The sequence below is a fragment of the Pantherophis guttatus genome, chromosome 2, assembly GCF_059756535.1.
Source record: "Pantherophis guttatus breed Tessera chromosome 2, ASM5975653v1, whole genome shotgun sequence".
In the NCBI taxonomy this organism is placed as follows: domain Eukaryota; kingdom Metazoa; phylum Chordata; class Lepidosauria; order Squamata; family Colubridae; genus Pantherophis; species Pantherophis guttatus.
Genome location: NC_142064.1, coordinates 265,418,868 through 265,441,140, shown reverse-complemented (window position 1 = coordinate 265,441,140; position 22,273 = coordinate 265,418,868). Strand labels below are relative to the sequence as shown.

The 22,273-nt window shown below is 44.7% G+C and overlaps 1 protein-coding gene across 6 annotated transcripts in view; it reads left to right on the top strand.

Annotated features, from left to right (window-relative positions):
* Window positions 1-1,008: 1,008 nt before the first annotated feature.
* The window catches only part of LOC132710050 (uncharacterized), a 44,694-nt gene continuing 23,429 nt past the window's right edge, over window positions 1,009-22,273 (top strand). For 2 of the 6 annotated variants that reach the window (XM_087884141.1, XM_087884142.1), the window contains exons 1-2: window positions 1,194-3,730; window positions 4,292-6,715. In XM_087884141.1, coding sequence (XP_087740267.1) covers window positions 5,011-6,715 — 1,705 coding nt within the window. In that variant the 5' untranslated portion in view covers window positions 1,194-3,730; window positions 4,292-5,010. Of the gene's footprint in view, window positions 3,731-4,291; window positions 7,732-22,273 lie in introns of those variants that run through there. The other 4 variants (XM_087884140.1, XM_060685438.2, XM_060685436.2 and 1 more) reach the window with 4 other exon arrangements.

Genomic DNA, 22,273 nt, shown 5'->3' with positions numbered 1-22,273 from the left:
GCATTGATGTGTGCCTATTCTTAGAACCATTCATTTCTGAAAAACCAACTTTGACCTGCTACGCCGATGCTGATTGGGCTACTGATTCAAAAAGCAGAAAAAGCACTTCTGGATATGTTTTTCTTATAAATGGTTGTGCGGTGCACTGGTACACTGGCAAACAGAACTTAATTGCCACTTCTACAGCGGAAGCCGAATACGTTTGCTTATCCAAAGCGGTCAATAATCTAACTTGGTTCGATGATTTGTTATCTAATGTGTGGGATGAACCTGTTTATCCAATTATTATCAATGAGGACAATAGGGCAGCAATAGATATATCAGCTTCCGAAGCAATAGGTCAACGATCTCGACATATCGATATCAAATATAAACATGTGAGACAACTGTCAAGTATAGGATTCATTAAAGCTGTTCATTGTGATACTAGTGAACAAATTGCTGATATCCTCACTAAGCCATTACCAACCAAACAACATGTGTATTTGACTTCCAAACTCAACGTACATATATAATCTTAATAACCCACCATTAGTTAGGTATTTTAGAGGGGGATTAGTTACAGTTGAAAATACCTAACCTGATATCTGTAAATATGTAAATATGTTTGCTTGTGTATATGTCATTGTGTGATGTCATTGTGTCACTTATCATTGGTCACTACTTACCATTAGCCCCGCCTCCTCTGTATATAAGCTCTCGCTCCCCTCAGATTGATTGCTGTCTAAATGTGTTCCTGAGGAAGAAAAGAAATAAATATTGTTATTACAAGAAAGTCTACAGTCTTATATATGGGCCTAGCCAGGATAACCAAACTAGCAACAATATATGCTTGACAAATAAAATAAAATAAAAAAAATAAAATGTCATGAACTTTCAGGGCTCAGTACGTAGCTAATCTTCGTAAGCTTAGTGGTATCACATTTCACTCTTTTGTTTGGGTCAGTTGCCAGAAGTCAAAAATGACGGTAGCATTTAATCAGTGAAAACACATTGCAACCACCTTAGATAAGAGGGGGGACAAGCGCGTTTTTCTGCCTGCCTGGAGATGGTGCTCAAACAGGCAACACCTGTGGCTAGAAAGCGGACGGTACAGCAGGCGGCGCCTGTGGTTGTGTTTAAGGAGTTAAAATCATCAAGTACTGCATTGCTAGAAAGGATGGGAGGAGAGGAGACGCGCAGGGGAACTTCCTCTTCCGGATGGCTGATGGGAGGAAGTTGGTGTGCAGAGCGGCTTTTGTGCTGTTTCCATGGCGGAAGCAGCAGCTGGCAGGTGAGTGGAGGGCAGCAGGTGGGAGGAGAGTCCGGGAGCAACTTGGGCTGGAAGCGGAGAAGCAACTGGGCTGAAGCCTCTCAGCTGCGGCTGCTGCAGGTTCCTTCCCTCCCCAAATGGAAGCCCACTGGTGCTGCAGGCTGGGAAACTGGGGGCTGCAATTTCTGCTGGTGGGAAGCTTGAAAAAGCCTCCTTCCAATGCAGGTTGAGCCTTTGGGGCTGGTTTCCCTCCAGAGGGAGCTCCGTCACTGGAGGTTTGGAAGAGAGCTGGAAGAAACCTTGGAGGTCTTAATGACATCTCAGACAAATGGCTGTCCCGTCGGTTTAAAAGCCACCAGCAATGGAGCCCCCACAACCTCTGGAGGGAAGCCATTCCCGAAGAATCAACCTTCACTCAAAAGAGACTTTTTCAGTCTTCCAGGCAGCAGAAAATTGCAGCCATTCCCTTCCACTGGCTAATTGTTCTCACTGATGGGATTTTTCCTTAATTCCAGGTTTTTTTCTCTCCTTGATTAGTTTCCATGCATTGCTTCTTGTCTTGTCCTTCTGGTGCTTTGGAAAAGAAGTTGACCCTTCAAGTATTGGAACACTGCTATCATGTCACCCCTAGTCCTTCCTTTCACTAGACGATTCATTCCCAATTACTGCAACCCACTAATTATCCCTTCTGCTCTTCTCTGCGCTCTTTATAGAGTCTGGATGCCTCTTTTATATTGTGGTGATGAAAAGTGGTTGCAGTAATCCAAGTGTGATCTTAATCAAAGCATTATAAATTGGTACTAATACGTCATGTGATCTCGATTCTATCCCTCTGTTTAGGCAGCCAGAGTTTCTCAGGCTTCTTGAGTTGTTTTCCCATTGATTGATTGATTGGTTGGTTCGATTTATATGCCGCCCTTCTCTGGAGACTCAGGGTGGCTTACAATGCATTAATCAATAGCCTTCATACTTTTGTATATACCTGCTTAGTAGGGCTTTCGGGGGGCCCCAAGCAGTGTTCTTTTTTATACAAAGTCAGCTCATTGCCCCCACAATCCAGGTCCTCATTTTACCTACCTCGAAAGGATGGAAGGCTGAGTCAACCTTGAGCCTGGTGAGATTTGAATTTGCAGTAATTGCAGGCAGCTGGTGCTAGTTAACAACACTTTAGTCTGCTGCGCCCCCAAGGCTCTTGTATAAGATTTTCATCCATGGAATCCTTCCCAAGCTGTCTCTTGGTTTGTTGAAATCAGCTGCTTTAAAGTCTAAGTCCTTAGTTTGATTTTGCTCTATTGCTTGTGTCTGCATTATATTGAATTCCAGTATGACATGGTCACTCTTCCCCCTATTTATCTGCAACTTCAACACCCCCCCCCTCCCCTATAATTTCCTCTCTGCTAGTAAAAATTTAGATCACTATAGGAGATCCTTAGTTCCCTTTTCTACCTTTTGGATGACAAGTTGTCATCTAGATTCATTAGGAACCTTTTAAGACAGGGGTGACAAACTGGCGGCCCATGGGCTGGATGCGTTACATGCAGGCCACACCCACCCCAGCTCCACAAATGGGTAGAATGTCACAAAATGTCACGTGACGGCAACATGACATGGCAAGTTTGACACTGGTGCTTTAAGACAAGATTGGCCAGCCATTTGTCTGGAATGTTATAGGGTATCGTGCTGAGAAGGAGATTGGACTAGAAGACCTCCAAGGTCCCTTCTGACTCATAACCTATTCTGTTACGGGGTTGCTATTCCCTTGGCAACCAAATTGCAGTGATTCTGCCACTAGTCTTTTTCTAGGGTTTATGTTTTTTACCTTCCAGGTCTTGCCAAAAGCACGGTATTTCTACTGACCGTATTTTTCGGACTATAAGACGCACCTAAATTTAGAAGAGGAAAACAACAAAAAACGGTTTTGGCCTACCTTTTTTTGGGCCGTTTCCAGCCTTTTTTCGGTCTTTTTCTGGGGCTATTTTCAACCCATTTTTGAGTGCTTTTTTCAGCTCGTCTTTGAGGCTTTTTTCGGCTTGTTTCTGGAGCTTTTTTCCCTGTTTTTGAGGCTTCCCCCCCTCCCCCCGTTTTTGAGGCTTTTGGGGGGCTGTTTTGAGGCTTTTTTGGTCAATTTTTGAGGCTTTTGTGTCCCGTTTTTGAGGCTTTTTTTCTGGCCCGTTTTTGAGGCTTTTTTTGGCCTGTTTTTCTGAAAAAACGTTCCTGTGCTTTTGAAGGTGCAGGAAAAGGAGAGACACCAACTTGGGTTCTGCCAACCGTTGCACATTTTTGATGACTGCAGCATCCCAAACTCAGGATCCCCGTTTGTGACCTTCTCAGCTAGATTCTGAAGCAAAATTAGTAGGGATGCCAGCAGGAAATTGCAAGTCGCAGTTTGTGGAACAGATGTAAGTTGTCACTGTCATGTGACATCATGCTTTATGACCGGCTGCTTAGTGACACAGAAGCCAGTCCCAATTGCACTCAGTAAGTCAGGATTGCTTGAATTGGGTTGTCACCAGAAGGGGTTGTAGACAGCATTTTCTTCTCTTATTTGCAGCTGAGGACTTTCATGAGCAAAACTGGTGCTTCAAATCTTGCAGAGGCTTTTGGCATCATTTCCTCAGTTCAAACGCCACATCTCTAAATTTAGCTCAGAAGGTTTGACATTAACTATTTTGGGACATTTTGTCAGGCTGAAAACTCATGGAGCTTCCACATATATCATTTGTAGGTGTTTGTATCTGTATTTCTTTCTATATGCATATATCTGCAATTATATAATCTATCCTCAGTACATAAAGTTATATTTGAGGATAAGCCTTTTCAGTGCCAAGAATTTATGATTGACCCAAGTCAACAACATAATTTCATGGTTGAATAGATATCTTGGTACTCTTCCATGTGTCAAATGAATCATAATTAATGTAAGAGACTATTCTGGCATTGTGGCATGTTTGCTTTTTTGTTGTAATGTATACTTTTTTTTACATCTTCTGTAACCATTTTATACACAATTAAAGTTATACTTTTCTTTGAAATTTATAGACAAAGAGGATGGCAATAAGAGCACTCTGGACAACTGAGAATAACAAGCAACGTTGAAAAGGAAATAAAATTGGAAATAAAATTGAAAAGGAAATCAAAATATATTCCATTTCCTTCAGAAAACCACACAATTCTCCTTCTGCAGCAGCTAATAGACAAAAGGGAGAATTAACATGAGATTTTGAGCTGGAAAAAGTAAAGGATACAAAACTCAAGGATACATTTCATGAAAAATCAAGGAAGATTATTTTTCACTCAGAAAAAGATGGAAATAGCTGGAAGTTAGGGGAAAGGAAAAGGTCTTATTGGGCAGGGCACATAGGACAGACAATGATACAGGCCTTGCTTTGGGAAGAAGCAAATGGCTTTAATCAAAGCACCACTAAACAATAGATCACACATATTATTGACCTCAAGAATATCAGTTGTGGAAAAGCTCCATAGATCTGCCTATTGTAGAAAAAGCACAGATTGCAAATCATAGCTGATTAAACAAGAAGATCCCAACTGCAGAAAAGCCATACAAATTATCTGAATATGCCAAAAAGTTTGGTCAGCTTCCTTGTGGTTCATGGAACGAATCACACAGGAGAGAAGCCATACGAGTGCTCCTGATGTGAATACTTTAGTGAGCATGGCAACATGGTAATACATCACAGGACACCCATCACGTAAGAGTGTCCAAATTGTGTGAAAGTATCATTGGAAATTACCATCTCATGAGACAACAAAGGACACACACAGGAGAGAAACCCTTTCAATGTCCTGATTGTGGGAAAAGGTTCAGTCAGAATTGCAGCCTGGTGACACACCAGAGGATTCACACAGGAGAGAAACCATTTGAATGTCCTGATTGTGGGAAAAGTTTCAGTCAGAGGTCGAGCCTGGTGACACACCAGTCGACTCACACAGGAGAGAAACCATTTGAATGTCCTAATTGTGGTAAAAGTTTCAGTCAGAATTCTAATCTGGTGATACACCAGAGGACTCACACAAGAGAGAAACCATTTGAATGTCCTGATTGTGGGAAAAGGTTCAGTCAGAAATCCAACCTGGTGAAACACCAGAGGACTCACACAGGAGAGAAACTGTTTGAATGTCCTGATTGTGGGAAAAGATTCAGAAACAATTCCAGTCTTGTGGAACACCAGAAGACTCACACAGGAGAGAAACCATTTGAATGTCCTGATTGTGGGAAAAGTTTCAGTCACCATTCCAGTCTGGTGACACACCAGAAGACATACACAGGAGAGAAACCATTTGAATGTCCTGATTGTGGGAAAAGATTCAGTCACAATTCCCACCTGGTGACACACCAGAGGACTCACACAGGAGAGAAACCATTTGAATGTCCTGATTGTGGGAAAAGTTTCAGTCACCATTCCAGTTTGGTGACACACCAGAAGACTCACACAGGAGAAAAACCATTTGAATGTCCTGATTGTGGAAAAAGTTTCAGTCACAATTCCCACCTGGTGACACACCAGAGGACTCACACAGGAGAGAAACCATTTGAATGTCCTGATTGTGGGAAAAGTTTCAGTGAGAAGTCCGGCCTGGTGAGACACCAGAGGACTCACACAGGAGAGAAACTATTTGAATGTCCTGATTGTGGGAAAAGTTTCAGTCGCAATTCCAGCCTGGTGACACACCAGAGGACTCACACAGGAGAGAAACCATTTGAATGTCCTGATTGTGGGAAAAGGTTCAGTCACAATTCCAACCTGGTGACACACCAGTCGACTCACACTGGAGATAAACCATTTGAATGTCCTGATTGTGGGAAAAGGTTCAGTCGCAATTCCAACCTGGTGAGTCACCAGAAGATTCACACAGGAGAGAAACCCTTTGAATGTTCTGATTGTGGGAAAAGATTCAGTCACAATTCCAGCCTGGTGAAACACCAGAGGACTCACACAGGAGAGAAACTATTTGAATGTCCTGATTGTCGGAAAACTTTCCGTTACAATTCCAGCCTGGTGACACACCAGAGGACTCACACAGGAGAGAAACCATTTGAATGTCCAGATTGTGGGAAAAGTTTCAGTCGGAATTCCAGCCTAGTGACACACCAGAGAACTCACACAGGAGAGAAACCATTTGAATGTCCTGATTGTGGGAAAAGTTTCAGTCGCAATTCCCACCTGGTGACACACCAGAGGACTCACACAGGAGAGAAACCATTTGAATGTCCAGATTGTGGGAAAAGTTTCAGTCGCAATTCACAACTGGTGACACACCAGAGGACTCACACAGGAGAGAAACCATTTGAATGTCCTGATTGTGGGAAAAGATTCAATCGCAATTTTGACCTGGTGACACACCAGAGGACTCACACAGGAGAGAAACTATTTGAATGTCCTGATTGTGGGAAAAGATTCAATCGCAATTTTGACCTGGTGAGACACCAGAGGACTCACACAGGTGAGAAACCATTTGAATGTCCTGATTGTGGGAAAAGTTTCAGTCGCAATTCCAGCCTGGTGACACACCAGGAGACTCACACAGAAGAGAAACCATTTGAATGTCCTGGGAAAGGTTTCAATCAGAATTCCCACCTGGTGACACACCAGAGGACTCACAGAGTAGAGAAACCATTTGAATGTCCAGATTGTGGGAAAGATTTCAGTACTAAGACTAGCCTTTTAAATCATGTGCTTATACACATAGGAGAAACCATTTAAGTGCCCCAAGAGTGGATGGTACTTCAGGAAACATTCCACCCTTATTGCACACAAGAAAATGTGCATGGATTTTCCAAAGTGATGAGTGATGATCTAAAGCAGTGGTTCCCAAAGGGGCCGTACCAAAGTGGGGGGCCGGTGGGATGACTTAGGGGGGCAGTAAGAAGCAAGGGGGCAGCAGGGGGCACTAGACACAAAAGGGGGCGGCAGGGGGGCGTGGAGGGTGGCGCCCACCCTTTGGCCTGTGCCTCGCAGCAGTTACCTCCTTGCAAGCAAACAGCAAGAAAAAACAGCTCCTTTCAGCTTCAGCACAGGCTAATTGGCACAAATTGATTAGATTGGCCTCCCGACTCTCTCAGCTGTTTTGCGCAGGGCTCTCCTGCTTGCTGCAAAGAGTGTTGGAGCAGATTTTTTTCCCCTTGTGCTAATCAAGCTATGCTGAAAACGAAACTGAAAGTAAAGCAGGCTGTTTGCTGCAAGAAAAAATTAGAGGCAAAGGGAGAATTCTTTTTCTTCTTTTTCCTGACTAAAAAATGTAGGTGCAAACAATGGGAAATTTATGGCAGGAGAGGAGAGTTCAAAATTTTAAAACACAAAAGAAAAAAAGAGGAAAGAAAAAGGCAAAAATAAAAATGGGAAGGGAGAAAAAGAAATGAAAGAGAAAGATGTTATACATATTTAGAATTGAAATATGAATAATAGTAAGAAATAAATGGGAAATCATGATTGTAAAAATGAAATGAATAATAATTGGAATATTTGTCTTTGTATTTTTGAAATCTAGACGATGATATGTTTTCTTTTTTCTTTTTTTTAGAAATATAAATAAGTATAAACTGTAACAATTGAAATACCTTGAATGGTGTATGGTGGTGAAAGTAAAAAGGATTAAGTTGTAGGTTGGATAACATTGTTCTATTTTTCATTAACAGCATTTTCACACATAATTTCTACAACTAGCATCCTTCTCTTTAATAACAAATTAACTTTTTGACTGACTCTTAACCATTTTCTTAGTCTCTTCACAGTTCTCTTTCTTGATGTTTTCCTCCCTTTCTTCCATTTCTTTAGCTTCTTCTTTTTCCTGTTCTTATATCTCCCCTTCAGCTTTTTTCCTTTAATTTTAACTCTATTACTTTTCATTCTCAATCTTACCCCATTTATTTCACTTCATATTTGAGATGTATTTTGGGTGTCCTCCTGGACTCACGGTTGAGTCTAGAAGATCATATAATGACCATGACCAGGGGGCCATACGCCCAGATTCGTCTGGTGCACCAGTTGCGTCCCTACTTGGACCAAGATGCCCTACGCACAGTTACTCATGCACTAGTCACCTCACGTATTGACTACTGTAACACTCTCTACATGGGGCTGCCCTTGAGGGCCACTCGGAGGCTTCAGCTGGTGTAAAATGCAGCCGGGCGGGTTGTGATGGGAGAATCCCGATACTCCCATGTTACACCCCTCCTGCGCGACTTGCATTGGTTACCGGTTGCCCTCTGGGTGAGATTCAAGGTGCTGGTGATGACCTATAAATCCCTACATGGCTTAGGCCCAGGATATTTGGCGGACCACCTGCATCCAGCAATGACATCCCATCGCCTGGTCCACGCCCATAGAGAGGGCCTGGTCAGGGTGCCGTTGACTAGGCAGTGTCGGCTGGCGGCCCCCAGGGGTAGAGCCTTCTCTGTGGGTGCGCCCACCCTCTGGAATCAACTACCCTTGGAGCTCCAGTTGGCTCCTGACCTCGCACCTTCCGCCGCGAATTAAAAATTTGGTTCAAGTTCCACGACTTGGACTGATGGGGTTTTAAGGGTTTTAAATTTTAGTGGGTCTAATCAGATTTTAACTTTGTATTATGGCTTTGTGAATTTTATTATTGTGAGCCGCCCTGAGTCCATTGGGAGATAGGGCGGCATATAAGCCAAATTAAATAAATAAATAAATATTTCCCCATATCCATTTTTATTCTATTACTATTGAACCCAGTGTAATCATCCGTTGGTGAAACGTCTGGGATGGCTCGGGAGTTCATGGCTTCCATGACGGCCATGGACCTGACCCAGTTAGTTCATGGCCCCACTCACGGGGGGGGGAACACACTCTAGACTTGATTTTTGTCTCTGGCCAGTGGTTGAGTGATCTTGTTATAGGGGATATAGACATGGAACCCTTGTCATGGTCAGATCACTCACTCCTTCGTCTGGACCTTCGTACCGCTACACCCCGCCGCAGGGAGGCGGACCCAATTAGATGGGTCTGCCCCAGGCACCTGATGGATCCTGATAGGTTCCAGACGGAGCTTGGGCCAATTCCTGATGATCTGGCACACGACTAGGCCGAGGACCTGGTAGCTGCCTGGGATCGGGCGGCTGGTGGGGCCTTGGATCGAGTCGTGCCTTTGCGGCCTCAGACCCGGTGTCGATCCCTCGCGGCTCCTTGGTTCACCGAGGAGTTGAGGGAGATGAAACGCCAGAAAAGACGCCTAGAGAGCGGTTGGAGGGCCAGTCGCGCTGAATCTGACCGAACACTGGTAAGGTCGCATATTAAGACCTACCTAGTGGCGATAAAAACAGCAAAGTTTAATTACTTTTCCACCTCTATTGCATCATCAGGGAATTGTCCGGCTGCCCTGTTCAGGGTAACCCGCTCCCTGCTCCATCTGGGAGCGCGGGAGGATCCCTTGGAAGGCAGGGCGGAGGATTTCGGATAATACCTACATGACAAAATCGCTCAGATCCGGGGGGACTTGGACTCTGACTGGGTAGATCAGGGCAGGGTGACTAGGAATAGTCTTGAGAATGTTATCTGGGAGGAGTTTGATGCTGTGACTCCCGATGATATGGACAGGATTTTGGGGAGACTTAGTGCGGCCACATGTTTACTGGACCCGTGTCCCTCCTGGTTGGTACTGGCCTCCCGGGAGGTTACACGAGGCTGGCTCCAGGGTGTTATCAACGCTTCGTTGAGTGAGGGTCACTTCCCCACGGCCTTGAAAGAGGCGGTGGTGAGGCCTCTCCTCAAGAAGCCATCCCTGGATCCGGCAATATTGGCCAACTACCGTCCTGTCTCCAACCTTCGCTTTCTGGTGAAGGTTGTTGAGAGTGTGGTCGCGCGACAGTTTCCACAATTCCTGGAGGAAACATCCTATCTGGATCTGTTCCAGTCTGGTTTCAGGCCTGGGCACAGCACGGAAACGGCATTGGTCGCGTTGGTTGATGATCTCTGGAGGGCTCGGGACAGGGGTTGCTCCTCTGTTCTGGTCCTGTTAGACCTCTCAGCGGCTTTTGATACCATCGACCATGGTATCATGCTGCACCGGTTGGAAGAGTTGGGGATGGGGGGCACCGTGTTACGGTGGTTCTCCTCCTTTCTCTCCGACCGGTCACAGTTCGTGTTGGCAGGGGGGCAGAGGTCGACCTCGAGGCCTCTTATATGTGGAGTGCCTCAGGGGTCGGTCCTCTCGCCCCTCCTGTTCAACATTTATGTGAAGCCGCTGGGCGAGATCATCCGTGGCTTTGGGGTGAGATACGATCAGTACGCTGATGACACTCAGCTGTACATCTCCATCCCAGGCCACCCCAACGATGCCCTTGAAGTGATGTCCCAGTGCCTGGAGGCTGTACGGATCTGGATGGGGAGGAACAGTCTCAAGCTCAACCCTTCCAAGACTGAGTGGCTGTGGTTCCCGGCATCCCAATATAGTCAGTTGACTCCATCACTGACTATTGGGGGCGAGTCTTTGGCCCCCACAGAGAGGGCTCGCAATCTGGGAGTCCTCCTGGATACGCAGCTGTCCTTGGAGGAACATCTGACGGCTGTAACCAGGGGGACCTTTTATCAGGTTCGCCTGATCCGCCAGTTGCGGCCCTTTCTTGATTGGGATTCCCTGTGCACAGTCACTCATGCCCTCGTGACCTCTCGCCTTGATTACTGTAACGCTCTCTACATGGAGCTCCCCTTGAAGAGCACCCGGAGGCTCCAACTGGTCCAGAACGCAGCAGCGCGGGTAGTGACGGGAGCAGCATGGCGCTCCCATGTAACACCGCTCCTGCGTGAACTGCACTGGCTTCCGGTGGTCTTCTGGGTACGCTTCAAGGTGTTGGTTATCACCTTTAAAGCGCTCCATGGCATAGGGCCTAGCTATCTTCGAGACCGCGTACTGCCACCGACGACCTCCCATCGACCCGTGCACTCCCACAGAGAGGGCCTCCTCGGGGTGCCATCAGCCAAACAATGCAGGCTGGTGACCCCCAGGGGGAGGGCCTTCTCTGTGGGGGCACCTACCCTCTGGAATCAGTTGCCCCCAGAGATAAGGAGAATCCATGACCTCAGTGCCTTCCGCCGTGCCCTTAAAACCTTCTTTTTCCAACAAGCCGGGCTGGCCTAATTCTTTTTAAGTGTTTTTAATTGTTTTGTTTATCGTTTTAATTAATGGGGCCAAATTTATATATATATATTTTAACTGTATTTTAATATTTGTATTTGATGTTTTTATTTGGCTGTTCACCGCCCTGAGTCCTCAGGGAGAAGGGCGGTATACAAATTCAAAATAAAATAAAATAAAAATAAAATAAAATCTTTATCTTTTTTCCCCAATTATTTCCTTTTCAATATTATCTCCTTGTTTCTCTTGCTTCTCATTCATCTTTTTTTTTTTGCAAGCTAACCAATTCTCTGCTTCTTTATTTCCCTTAAATGCCTCCCTTACTTTTTGAAACATCTCCCTTAGTGTCTCATATTCATCCTCCCAATTCTCCATATTTTCAATTTTAAAAGGCTAGGATTTTTAAGCTTATTCTTTTCATTTCCATATGTGGGGGTGGGATGCTTTTCAAGGAGCCACAAGGGGGGCTGAGAGCAGAGTCATTCTGACAGTCTTTTAAAATTGCTTGGAAGACCCATTTTTTCCCTAACAATAATGTATACTTTGTAATAAAAGTATACCTGGAAAAAGTATTTGCAAAACTTGGACAGAAGGAAAAGGAAGGCAGGACTGGACTCATAATCAGTAGCTAGTAGTTCATTGTTATCAGTGACTTCCGCTGATTTTAAACTCATTTTAAGACTGGGATTGGTGACTACTGAAATATTCAACATTGGTCTCAGAAATCTTTGATTTGAACTATCAAATCATTGATTTGAACTTTGATTTGAACTATGGCAAGAAAAATCGTAAAATGGGGCAAAACTCACTTAACCATAATAATTTCTAGATATTTTAAGTGTAGAGAATTCAAGTGTTGAGAATGACCCATTATTTCATCTCTTTTTCCGCACTAGGTACCACTATTTGATTTCTTTTCCTTTTATTCAAATAACAACAAAAAACCCAATACAGTTCAGTATGAATTGGCTTTCCAGTCCTTCCTTGATGCACTTTTTCACATTGGTTATCTAGTTTAAATGTCAAAGGAAAATCAATGATATATTTTTCAGACCTTTGGAGGATCACACTGTCAATTGTTCACACTTCTCAAGCAAAACTAATGGGCGTGAATTAAATTTTAGCTAAAAAATGGAGCTTTAATTCCAGAAGTCCATTCTTTAAACTTGGACTTGTGGAATTCAAAGGCTCTGGATTAAATGGTACTCGAGACAAAAGATGGAGAAGAGTATCTTGGTTTTAGACATGATAATAGTTGTCTAGAAAGGTGAGTTATGAGCTATTTTGACATCACCAGAAATTTAATTTATTACCTGTTAAAAATGCAAAGAGAAGGAGTACAGGGAGCAAGTAAAAGACCTTCATGTGGGGGTTGGTTCTGGACCAAATCTTACTTGTGGGGCAGAAACCAGCTCTCAGCCCTCCTTGTGACTTCTTGAAAAGAACCCCCCACCCACATGCTCCACCGCCTGAGGAGGCAGGGGAGGGCTGCAGGTTGATCCCAAGGCGGTCTGGGAATGGGTGTGAATTCATCCCACAGCCCTCTCCGTCCCCTCCTCTGTGAAATTGCTTTCTCCCACTCGCTGGTGGTCAGCAAATTCAAAAGGAACCCCCAGCTGAGAATCACTGCTCTAGATTGGTTGATTCAGGGGATTTCTCTAGCGTTAACTAATAGTGTTAGCTATCTTTGTTTCAGGGATAAATTTGTATTGGAACAACCTGCAGACCTCCCAAAGTCTCTGCTCACCCTGTTTTTGCAAAAAATGGGCCAGTTTTTCACAAAAACGGGACATGCAGGGCAAGGCTTCAGGAGGCCAAAAATGGCTGCATTCCGTGTATTTTACTGTTACTGACTTCCTTAGTGGGTCATGCAAACCGCTATTCCGAACAATGCTATTTATAGGGGGTGGGGGTGGGGGCAGTGGTGGGTTGCCCCGGTTCTATAGAACCGGTAGTAAAACCGGCAGGAGGCCCCGCCCACCGACCCCGACAACGCTTCTGTGCATGTGCAGAAGAGTGCGTGCATGCGTGAGCGAAGTGAGCGTTCGAGGCCCCACTGCAAACCGGTAGTAAAGGTAAGTAGAACCCACCCCTGGGTGGGGGGCACTGAGGGTGAGTTTGTAGTATCAAGGGGGCGGTGGACTGAAAAAGTTTGGGAACCTCTGACCTAAAGTGATGAGTGTAAAGGCTTGAATTTTAAGTCCAGCTGAGAAATTGACTCTTCAATTTGACCAGAAAGAATTTGCTTGATTGTTTTTGTCATCAAATATGTCATAGTATTAGATGGGAAGGAGGAAAGAAAAAATTGGAACATGTTAGTTTGATAATGGCTGGCTGGCTGGCCATCAGCAGCAGAAGTTGCTGGGTATTTATTTCTGCAGAAATTGTGCAATTCTGCAAAAATCATTTTAGGAGTGTTCTCTGCATTTTTATCATAATCAATGATAGAAATGCCACATGCAGAGTACCAGCCTTTCTTTCCCTGGGTATCCTCGAGATTTTCCACCCCAGAATTTCCCAGGCAGCATCTCTTCGGGATAAGAGCGCTCAGGCTGTAGTTAGAGGTTGTGGGTCCTCATGGAAGAAGAAAACAAGAGGAAAGAGAAATAGTTTATCTTTTCCTAACAATTCATTGCACCAAGCATGTCTGCTCAGGTGGTGAATGAGGCACGCAAGTGGAAGAAACCAGATGAATATCAAATATATTGGGGGAGTTTGGGGCAGTGAGAAAAGCAGTGTAAAATTTCAGATGCAAAGGCTACTCTGCCTTGCATGTGACCTTGATGGAGAAGAGTTGTAGGAATATTGAGTTGAGAAAAGGGATTGTGTTTCTGAGTACAGGATCTCCAGGTTCATTCGCAACTCCTGTTGTGATCTCCTTCGCTTGGAGGTTCCTCCTTGTTAGTCTTTGATGGCTGGGAGGTGTGAGCAGAACCAAGGGATTGATACTTTTGTGGTTCCCCCCTTGGTAGGGAAATGTGAGGGGGAAAATTGTACAGTAGATGTTTCATTTCTAAAACAGCATTGCATAAGACTCATGAATAGATTTTGAGGGGGGGAAAAGGAAAGTGTCAGCATTTCTGTAAACATTGGGACAATGTAATGCAACACTCTCTTCCCAACACATGGGAGATCTTTCCTGTTCTTTCATTTCTCTCCCAGGACTCCTTAATTTGTTTAAAAAATTCCTTCAATCAAAGGGGAACATTATTTGTATCAGTGAAAGTGATATTTTAGCTATGCAGATGGATTATCCTGATTTTGCTGGGATTGGAAGACGCCAAAGAATTCCAAGATCATTCATTTCACCCACAAGATTCAAAAAGACAGGTTACAATGTTTTTTAGTAGGTCACATTGCATTTGATCCCTTTGAAGGATACTCGGTGACCAGGAGCAGATCAGGACTGGCATGTGGAGAAACCAAGATGTAACTCAATGGTCAGTCTGGATAATCACTGGGGACTTTCCATGACTGAGAATAGGATACGATAGGATAGGATTGAATGGAAATGAATTCTTTATTGGCCAAGTGTGATTGGACATAAGGAATTTGGTGCATATGCTCTCTGTACATAAAAAGACAAGATACATTTGTCAAGAATCATAAGGTACAACACTTAATGATAGTCATAGGGTACAAATAAGTAATCAAATCATAGTAGGAAACTATAAATCGTAAGGATACAAGCAACAAAGTAATAGTCATACAGTCATAAGTGGGAGGAGATGGGTGATAGGAACAATGGGAAGATTAATAGTAATAGTAATTCAGTAATAGTAATTATTTACTTAGTAAATAGTTTGACAGTGTTGAGGGAATTATTTGTTTAGCAGAGTGATGGCATTCAGTAAAAAAGTGTTCTTGTGTCTAGTTGTTCTGGTGTGCAGTGCTCTATAGCGTCATTTTGAGGGTAGGAGTTGAAACAGTTTAGGGGTCTGTAAATATTTTCACAGCCCTCTTTTTGACTCATGCAGTATGCAGGTCCTCAATGGAAGGCAGGTTGGTAGTAATTGTTTTTTCTGCAGTTCTAATTATCCTCTGAAGTCTGTGTCTGTCTTGTTGGGTTGCAGAACCAAACCAGACAGTTATAGAGATGCAGATGACACACTCAATAATTCCTTTTTAGAACTGTATCAGCTGTTTCAGATTCCTGAGTTGGTGCAGAAAGAACATTCTTTGTTGTGCTTTTTTGATGATGTTTTTGATGTTAGGTGTCCATTTTAGGTCTTGAGATATGATAGAACCTAGAAATTTGAAGGTCTCTACTGTTGATACTGTGTTGTCTAGTATTGTGAGAGGTGGAAATATGGAAGGGTTTCTCCTAAAGTCTACCACCTTTTCTACTGTTTTGAGTGTGTTCAGTTCCAAGTTGTTCCAGTCACACCACGAGGCTAGTTGTTCAACCTCACGTCTTTATGCAGATTTATCATTGTCTCGAATGAGACCAATCACTGTTGTATCATCTGCAAACTTCAGTCGTTTAAGAGATGGATCATTTGAGATGCAGTCATTGGGATATAGAGAGAAGAGAAATGGGGAGAGCACAAATCCTTGGGGGGGGGCTGTGCTAATTGTACAGGTATTTGATGTGATTCTGCTTAGCTTCACCTGCTGCTTCCTGTCTGTTAGGAAGCTTTTGATCCACTTACAAGGGTGTTCAGGTATCGCTAGCTGCAGTGGTGGGATTCTGCCGGTTCTAGGCGGTACGGCCAAACCGTAATTGCTGGCTCTCCCCGCCCCTCCACACCACTATTTATTGCCAATAAATAGTGATGGGGCGGGGCGAGCGAGCCAGCTATTTAGCAAACGGTTCAGTGTTTTTTTTTTGTAATTTATTGGCCTTGCAGCACACCGAACCGTTTTTTAAATTAATGGCTCGCCCGCCCCTCACCTCGCCCCGCCCCACCACTATTTATTGGCCTCGCTTGCTGTGTTGCAAAGCTTGCCTTAGTGACACACCGAGTTCGGGAGAAAGGTCAGTGGAAACTTGGCACATTTTTCCAAACCATTAGTGACCTTTGGCTGGCCATGCCCCCGAACCGGTTCCCGCTCGCTCACCCCGCTCGCCTGATGCTCGCCCGCCCCGCCCAGCCCCTACTTGCAGAATCTAGCCCCATACTTCTGCTCACCGCTGCTGGCAAAGGTAAGGCCGAAGGGCACAGGTGGCCGGGGAAGGGAGAGCTGGTGGAGGGGTCATACCAGCAGCAGGTAGTGGACCGATGCGTGCAGGGAGGGAGGGGAGCGCGCGGGAGATCGCGGCACCGGAGCTCTTCCCCTGCATTTCCCCCAGGTGGCCCGGCCTGCCAGGGAAGCACGCGGGAGATCCTAGCTGCAGTTTACTCGCGAGCAACATTGACTGGGAGAGACAAGAAGAAAGGCCAATGGTGCTCAGGAGTAAACTGAGGCTCCTAAGAGGGGGTCGAGCCTCCCCGCCCACAACATATTCACTTGAGGGCATCACTGGCAGCCACTTCCTGCGCCTCCCGTCCCGTGCTCTTCCTGCTGCTGCTCAGCCTCCTCGATGCACGGAGGCAGGAGGCAGCGGTTTCTTTCTCTGCCTGCGAGATTCTGGCTGCCTCTAATCTGCAGTTTACTCATGAGCAAGTTTACTCGTGAGCATGGTGCTCACGAGTAAACTGTAGATTAGAGGCAGCCAGCAGCTCGCAGGCAGAGAAAGAAACCGCTTTGGCTCCGGTGCCAAAAGAAATTGGTGGGGAGAAAAAGAGGGAGGGTAGGAACAAGGGAAAGGCATTTTTTTCATTGTTTTAACTCCGTAGCAACATCCTTCCCAGCTACTGCTTTCTCTGCTCAGCAGCAGAGCTTTCTTTTTCTTTTTTTTTAAGGTTAGTCCCCTTCTGCCCGGGAGAGAGAAGAGCGGGGGCAGGGAGAGAAAAAGAAGGCAGGGTGGGATGGTGGGGGGGCGGGAGCGGGGGTCTTCTTAATCCCGGCTGGATGCTGCTTCCTTGGGTCCCCTCAACTTTCCAGTCCCAGAAAGCGGCTGAAAAATGCCTCCTGTTTCCATTTTCTGTCCTTGCCTCCTTCCTGTTTTATTTGGTTTTCCCTCCCACCCTGAAAGGAGTTTCAAGCAAAAGAAAGGGGGGGGGAGTCTTAATGTCTGGTTAAAATGGGTAGTACTTCCATTTAAAGAAGAAAAGCATAGCTCAGATTATTGCTATGATTTTTTGCTCCTATATTCTGTTGTTTAGGTATAAATTTTGTTAATGTAGAAATTTTACTTACAGCCTATTAAACAACGGAGCTAGCTGTCTGCCTGCGATCATGTGTATCTATTAGGAGTAATTCCCACTGAAAGAGAGTAGCCTTACTGCCAAGTAAACATGCATAGGCTTTACATTGAGAGATAGGGTATCGATTAGTATGAGGTGTATTAGAGAGAGAAATGAGAACTTCTGTAACAGCAGATACTTTGTGCCAAGACCAGGAGTGTGTGTGTGTGAGAGAGAGAGAGTGAGAGAGAGAGAGACAGAAAGAGACAGACAGAAAGAAAGAGGGAAGGAGAGAGAGATAGAAGAGAAAGAAAGAGGAAGGAAGGGAGAGAGAGAAAAAAAAAACCTGTGCTATTATTTTTAATTGTTCCATTATTTATCATGTATTAATATTTTACATTGTCCCTACACCTAGAGTGATTTTACTGCCTTTCTTTTGCCCAGGGCAACCACATATTTTTCAGGGATTTACATGCATTCAATGACTATAGTCCAGAACATAAATATGTGTGTGCTTATTTGTACATCATGTTTTGTATACATACAGAGAAAGAAGCACTCTTATGATCTTTGCCCTTTAGGCTTGCTGTCAAACATCAGCCATAATATTAATGACTGTTTTGAACAATATGCAGGTTGTATTACACAAATGGCTATTTTATATATGAAATTATGACTGAAATATTTCTGCACCACTATTGGTTCACACTATTAGTTTCTTTACACTAATTATACAACAAACAAGGAATGCTTATTTTCTGAAATCATGTACATTCCATTTTTTTTCCCCTTCTGGGCTCAAATGTGGGCTTAAAATGAGCACAGGACCACAACCAAGTAAACGTATATAGTAACAGTACTAACAATCATTAGGTGGAGTAGCCATTTTAGATTATTTATGTTGGGTATTAGGGAAGTACCCAACAGGCTACATGGACAATGCACAGCTGACTCTGTAGCTTTAAAATCAGTCTCCTGAATTTAAAATGTTATATAGGCGCTAGTCTAAAGAAAGATTCCACTATCAGTCCAGTGTGATACTGCAATCTCACATGTGTCAGTTCTGCAACAACAGAACTATTCACAACAGATATTTATTCGAAGCAAGTCCCATTGACTATATGGGAAGGTGCATATTCCCAGGTAATTAAGAGATGACTGGGTGCTTAGGTTGAGTGTTTAAGGTTGCAGACCCCTGACCTACCCCATCCCATTGCTTCACCTTGGAGCCAGCCCTGTAGGCCTGCGCCCGCCTCCCACCTGGGCAGCAGCGGCCTACCTACCCCAGTTGTATCACCTTGCCCTGCAGTCGGCCCGAACACCCGCCTCGGACTGCCTCTGACTGCTCCAGCAGGTCATTTTTATTTAATTAATTTAATTAAGAATGCTACAATGGGCATAAATGATGACAGGTCAAAAGTGCGAGGACCTGTCAGAAATCACTTTTTTCAGCCCTCTGGGTAGTCCCTATGTGCATATGGACTACTCAGAGGGCTGAAAAAGTTATTTTTGACCGGTCCTCGCACTTTTGACTGGTCCTTGCACTTACGACTGTCCTCACATTTTACGTTTTGCGCCCTATCTTCTCACCGTGGTAAAGAGAAGTAGTTGTGAAATGAGTGACAACAGTTGTTAAGAATGCTGCAATGGGCAGAAATGTGAGGATGGTCATAAGTGTGAGGACCAGTCAAAAGTGTGAGGACCAGTCAAAAGTGCGAGGACCAGTCAGAAATGACTTTTTTCAGCCCTCAGAGTAGTCCCTATGCACATAGCCACGCCCACCCGGTCACATGACCAGCTAGCCACGCCCACCTGGTCACATAACCAGCTAGCCATTCCCCCAACTAAGCAACGCCCACAGAACCGGTTGTTAAAAAAATTGAATCCCACCACTGATTATGTCCAGAATGATGGTATTGAATGCTGAACTAAAGTCTATAAAGTGGACCCTTGCGTAGGTCTTTGGAGATTTAAGACGTTGTAGGATGTAGTGCAGAGCCCTATTAACAGCATCATCTGTCAATCTATATGAGTGGAGAACACAAACTATCTCCTTGCTCCTAGCCCAGCACTGTCACCCACCCTATCAAATTTAAATGTGCAAAATTTTTAAAATTTAAAATAGTAAAATGCTCAATATGCTTAATATTAACTGTTTGTTTTCCTTTTTTCTCTTTCCCTGCTGTCATATTTTAGTGCACATCTTTATCATGTCTCATTTTATTATGTTTAGACATTGGAAACCTTTCCAATGATCCCAAAGCCTCTGAATCTCTTTCAGGGCTATATAAAAATGTCAAGCAAAATTAAGTAAAGCCAACCTTAAGAATCAGAGGGGATGGTCTGCATGTCAGGGTTCCAAGGAACAGACCCAATAAAATCAAAACTCTGAGGCCTGAACTCTCCTCAAAGTAATTGTTTATTAGGAATGTCATATTGGCACAGTTGGTGAAAACCAGATTCTGAAGGACCCGAGGTTTTCCCACCAAAATCAAAACCCAAAGTTCTTGCTCTCAGGTCACACATCCATCATATGGTCCAATCAGGTCACAGTCCTCCTTTGGCTGTCTTTGGTCCACGCCTTCACAACACCTGGTGTGGACGTCCTTGGTTCCCATGGGAAAAAATGTTGTTATGGCTACAATTTCCCCCAATTATCTCTACCTCCCCGCTCACATTCCCACAGCAGCAACCAGCCTTGCTGTGGCAGTCCTGAAGATTTCCAAAATGGTTTCAGGGCTGACAGGCTGCCCCCACTCAGCTGAGAAGGAACTCTTGAAAGAGAAAAATCAGAGGTTAACCTCACCTTCTTAGTCTCACCCCCTCCCCCCAGGTGGCCCCTTGGGCTTAACTAGGATACTTATCATGAAACTGTTTAATCACTGTTAAAATCAGCTGCCTGCAATTACTGCAAGTTCAAATCTCACCAGGCTCAAGGTTGACTCAGCCTTCCATCCTTTCTAAGGTAGGTAAAATGAGGACCCAGATTGTGAGGGCAATAAGCTGACTATGTATAAAATATACAAAAATATGAAGGCTATTGCTTAACGCATTGTAAGCCGCCCTGAGTCTTCGGAGAAGGGCGGCATATAAATCAAATTAAAAAAAAAAAATCAACCTGTCTGCTTTTACATCCCAGGTCTTAACCCAGGTAGCTTCAGATAAGGGGTATCCCTTCCAGTGGACTAGGTATTGCAAGTGACCCTGCTGCAAATGAGAGTCTAAGATCTTTTTTTACCTCATATAATGGGTTTCCCCTTGTACTAAAATAGGCTTTGGGGCGGCCCAGTGTACTGGCCTTAGCTGAGAGCTTACTGCGGTTTTTAGCAAGCTGCTATGGAACACCGGGTGCACTTTCCCTAATAAGTGTTTTGAGTCTAAGCTGAACAGTAACAGGATTTATCACTATCGGGAAAGGCCCTCTGAACTTAGGACCTAATTTTCTCCTGGGCAGTTTGAGTTTTAGATACTTTGTTGGCAAGTACGCTTTGGCTCTGACCTGCAGCTCCTCAGTGAACCGTTTCTTCAGAATTTCGAATACTGGGCCACAAGTTGGGCCACCCACTTGGCCGCTTTGCCCTCCATGTTGTCAGCAATGGCCGAGATCATTTTGTCAGCCCTGGAGCCCATCTTTTTCTTTGGATCTTCAGGGCTGCCACATTTAGTGCTGAGGAGGGGGGGTGCATGGAGTTGGTGGAGATATATAGTCATAACAATATTCTTTGCTCTGGGAGTCAAGGACGTTCAGCCTGCACTTGGAGAGGCGTAACTGGGGAAAATCAGGACGGTGGATTGATTGGGCCATGTGATGGACATGTGGGTGTAGGGAAAGGGACTGACTTTTCCTTGGGTGGGGAAAATGTGGGGGCTTTCAGATTCGGGTTTTCCCAGATGTGCCAATATGACATCTCTAATAAAATGAAACTTTGAGGAAATGCTGGCCTCAGAGTCTTACTTGGGTGGGAGATGTTCCTTGGAACCTTGACATATTTGTTGATCGGATTGGTACTGGGATCCATAGTTTTTTTTTTGTTTTTGTTTTTTTTTAATTTGATTTATATGCCGCCCTTCTCCGGAGACTCAGGGTGGCTTACAATGCATTAAGCAATAGCCTTCATACTTTTGTATATTTTATACAAAGTCAGCTTATTGCCCCCACAAACTGGGTCCTCATTTCACCTACCTTTGAAAGGATGGAAGGCTGAGTCAACCTTGAGCCTTGGAGGGAATCGAACCAGCAGTAATTGCAGGCAGCTGTGCTAATAACAGGGTGCTTATACCACTGTACTATCAAGGCTCCTAGTGATTGAGGTGTGACCAAATCCGGTTCACGAAGTACGCTAGCTTTTCGGGACTCCCATCAAAAGTGGCACTGAAGCAGGGGGTGGGACTGTCAGTAGTGCTGGCAGTGGCTGACCTGAGACCAGATGGAGAACGGGGGCTGGCAGGCTGGCATCCATTGGCACTGGATCCACTCCTGTCCAGTGTAGTATGCCCAGCCCAGAGGGATCTGGTCCACCGGTGGCAGCCTAAGGAGAGACTGGCGAGGTGGACTACCTGGCCTTGGTAGACCATGGTCCCTTGTTGCGGGCCTGGCTGTTGGCTGACAACTGTCACTGGTTGAGCTGTCATTTCGGTAGATCAGGCCCAACAAGGGAGGCTTAAGAGCCATCTGCAC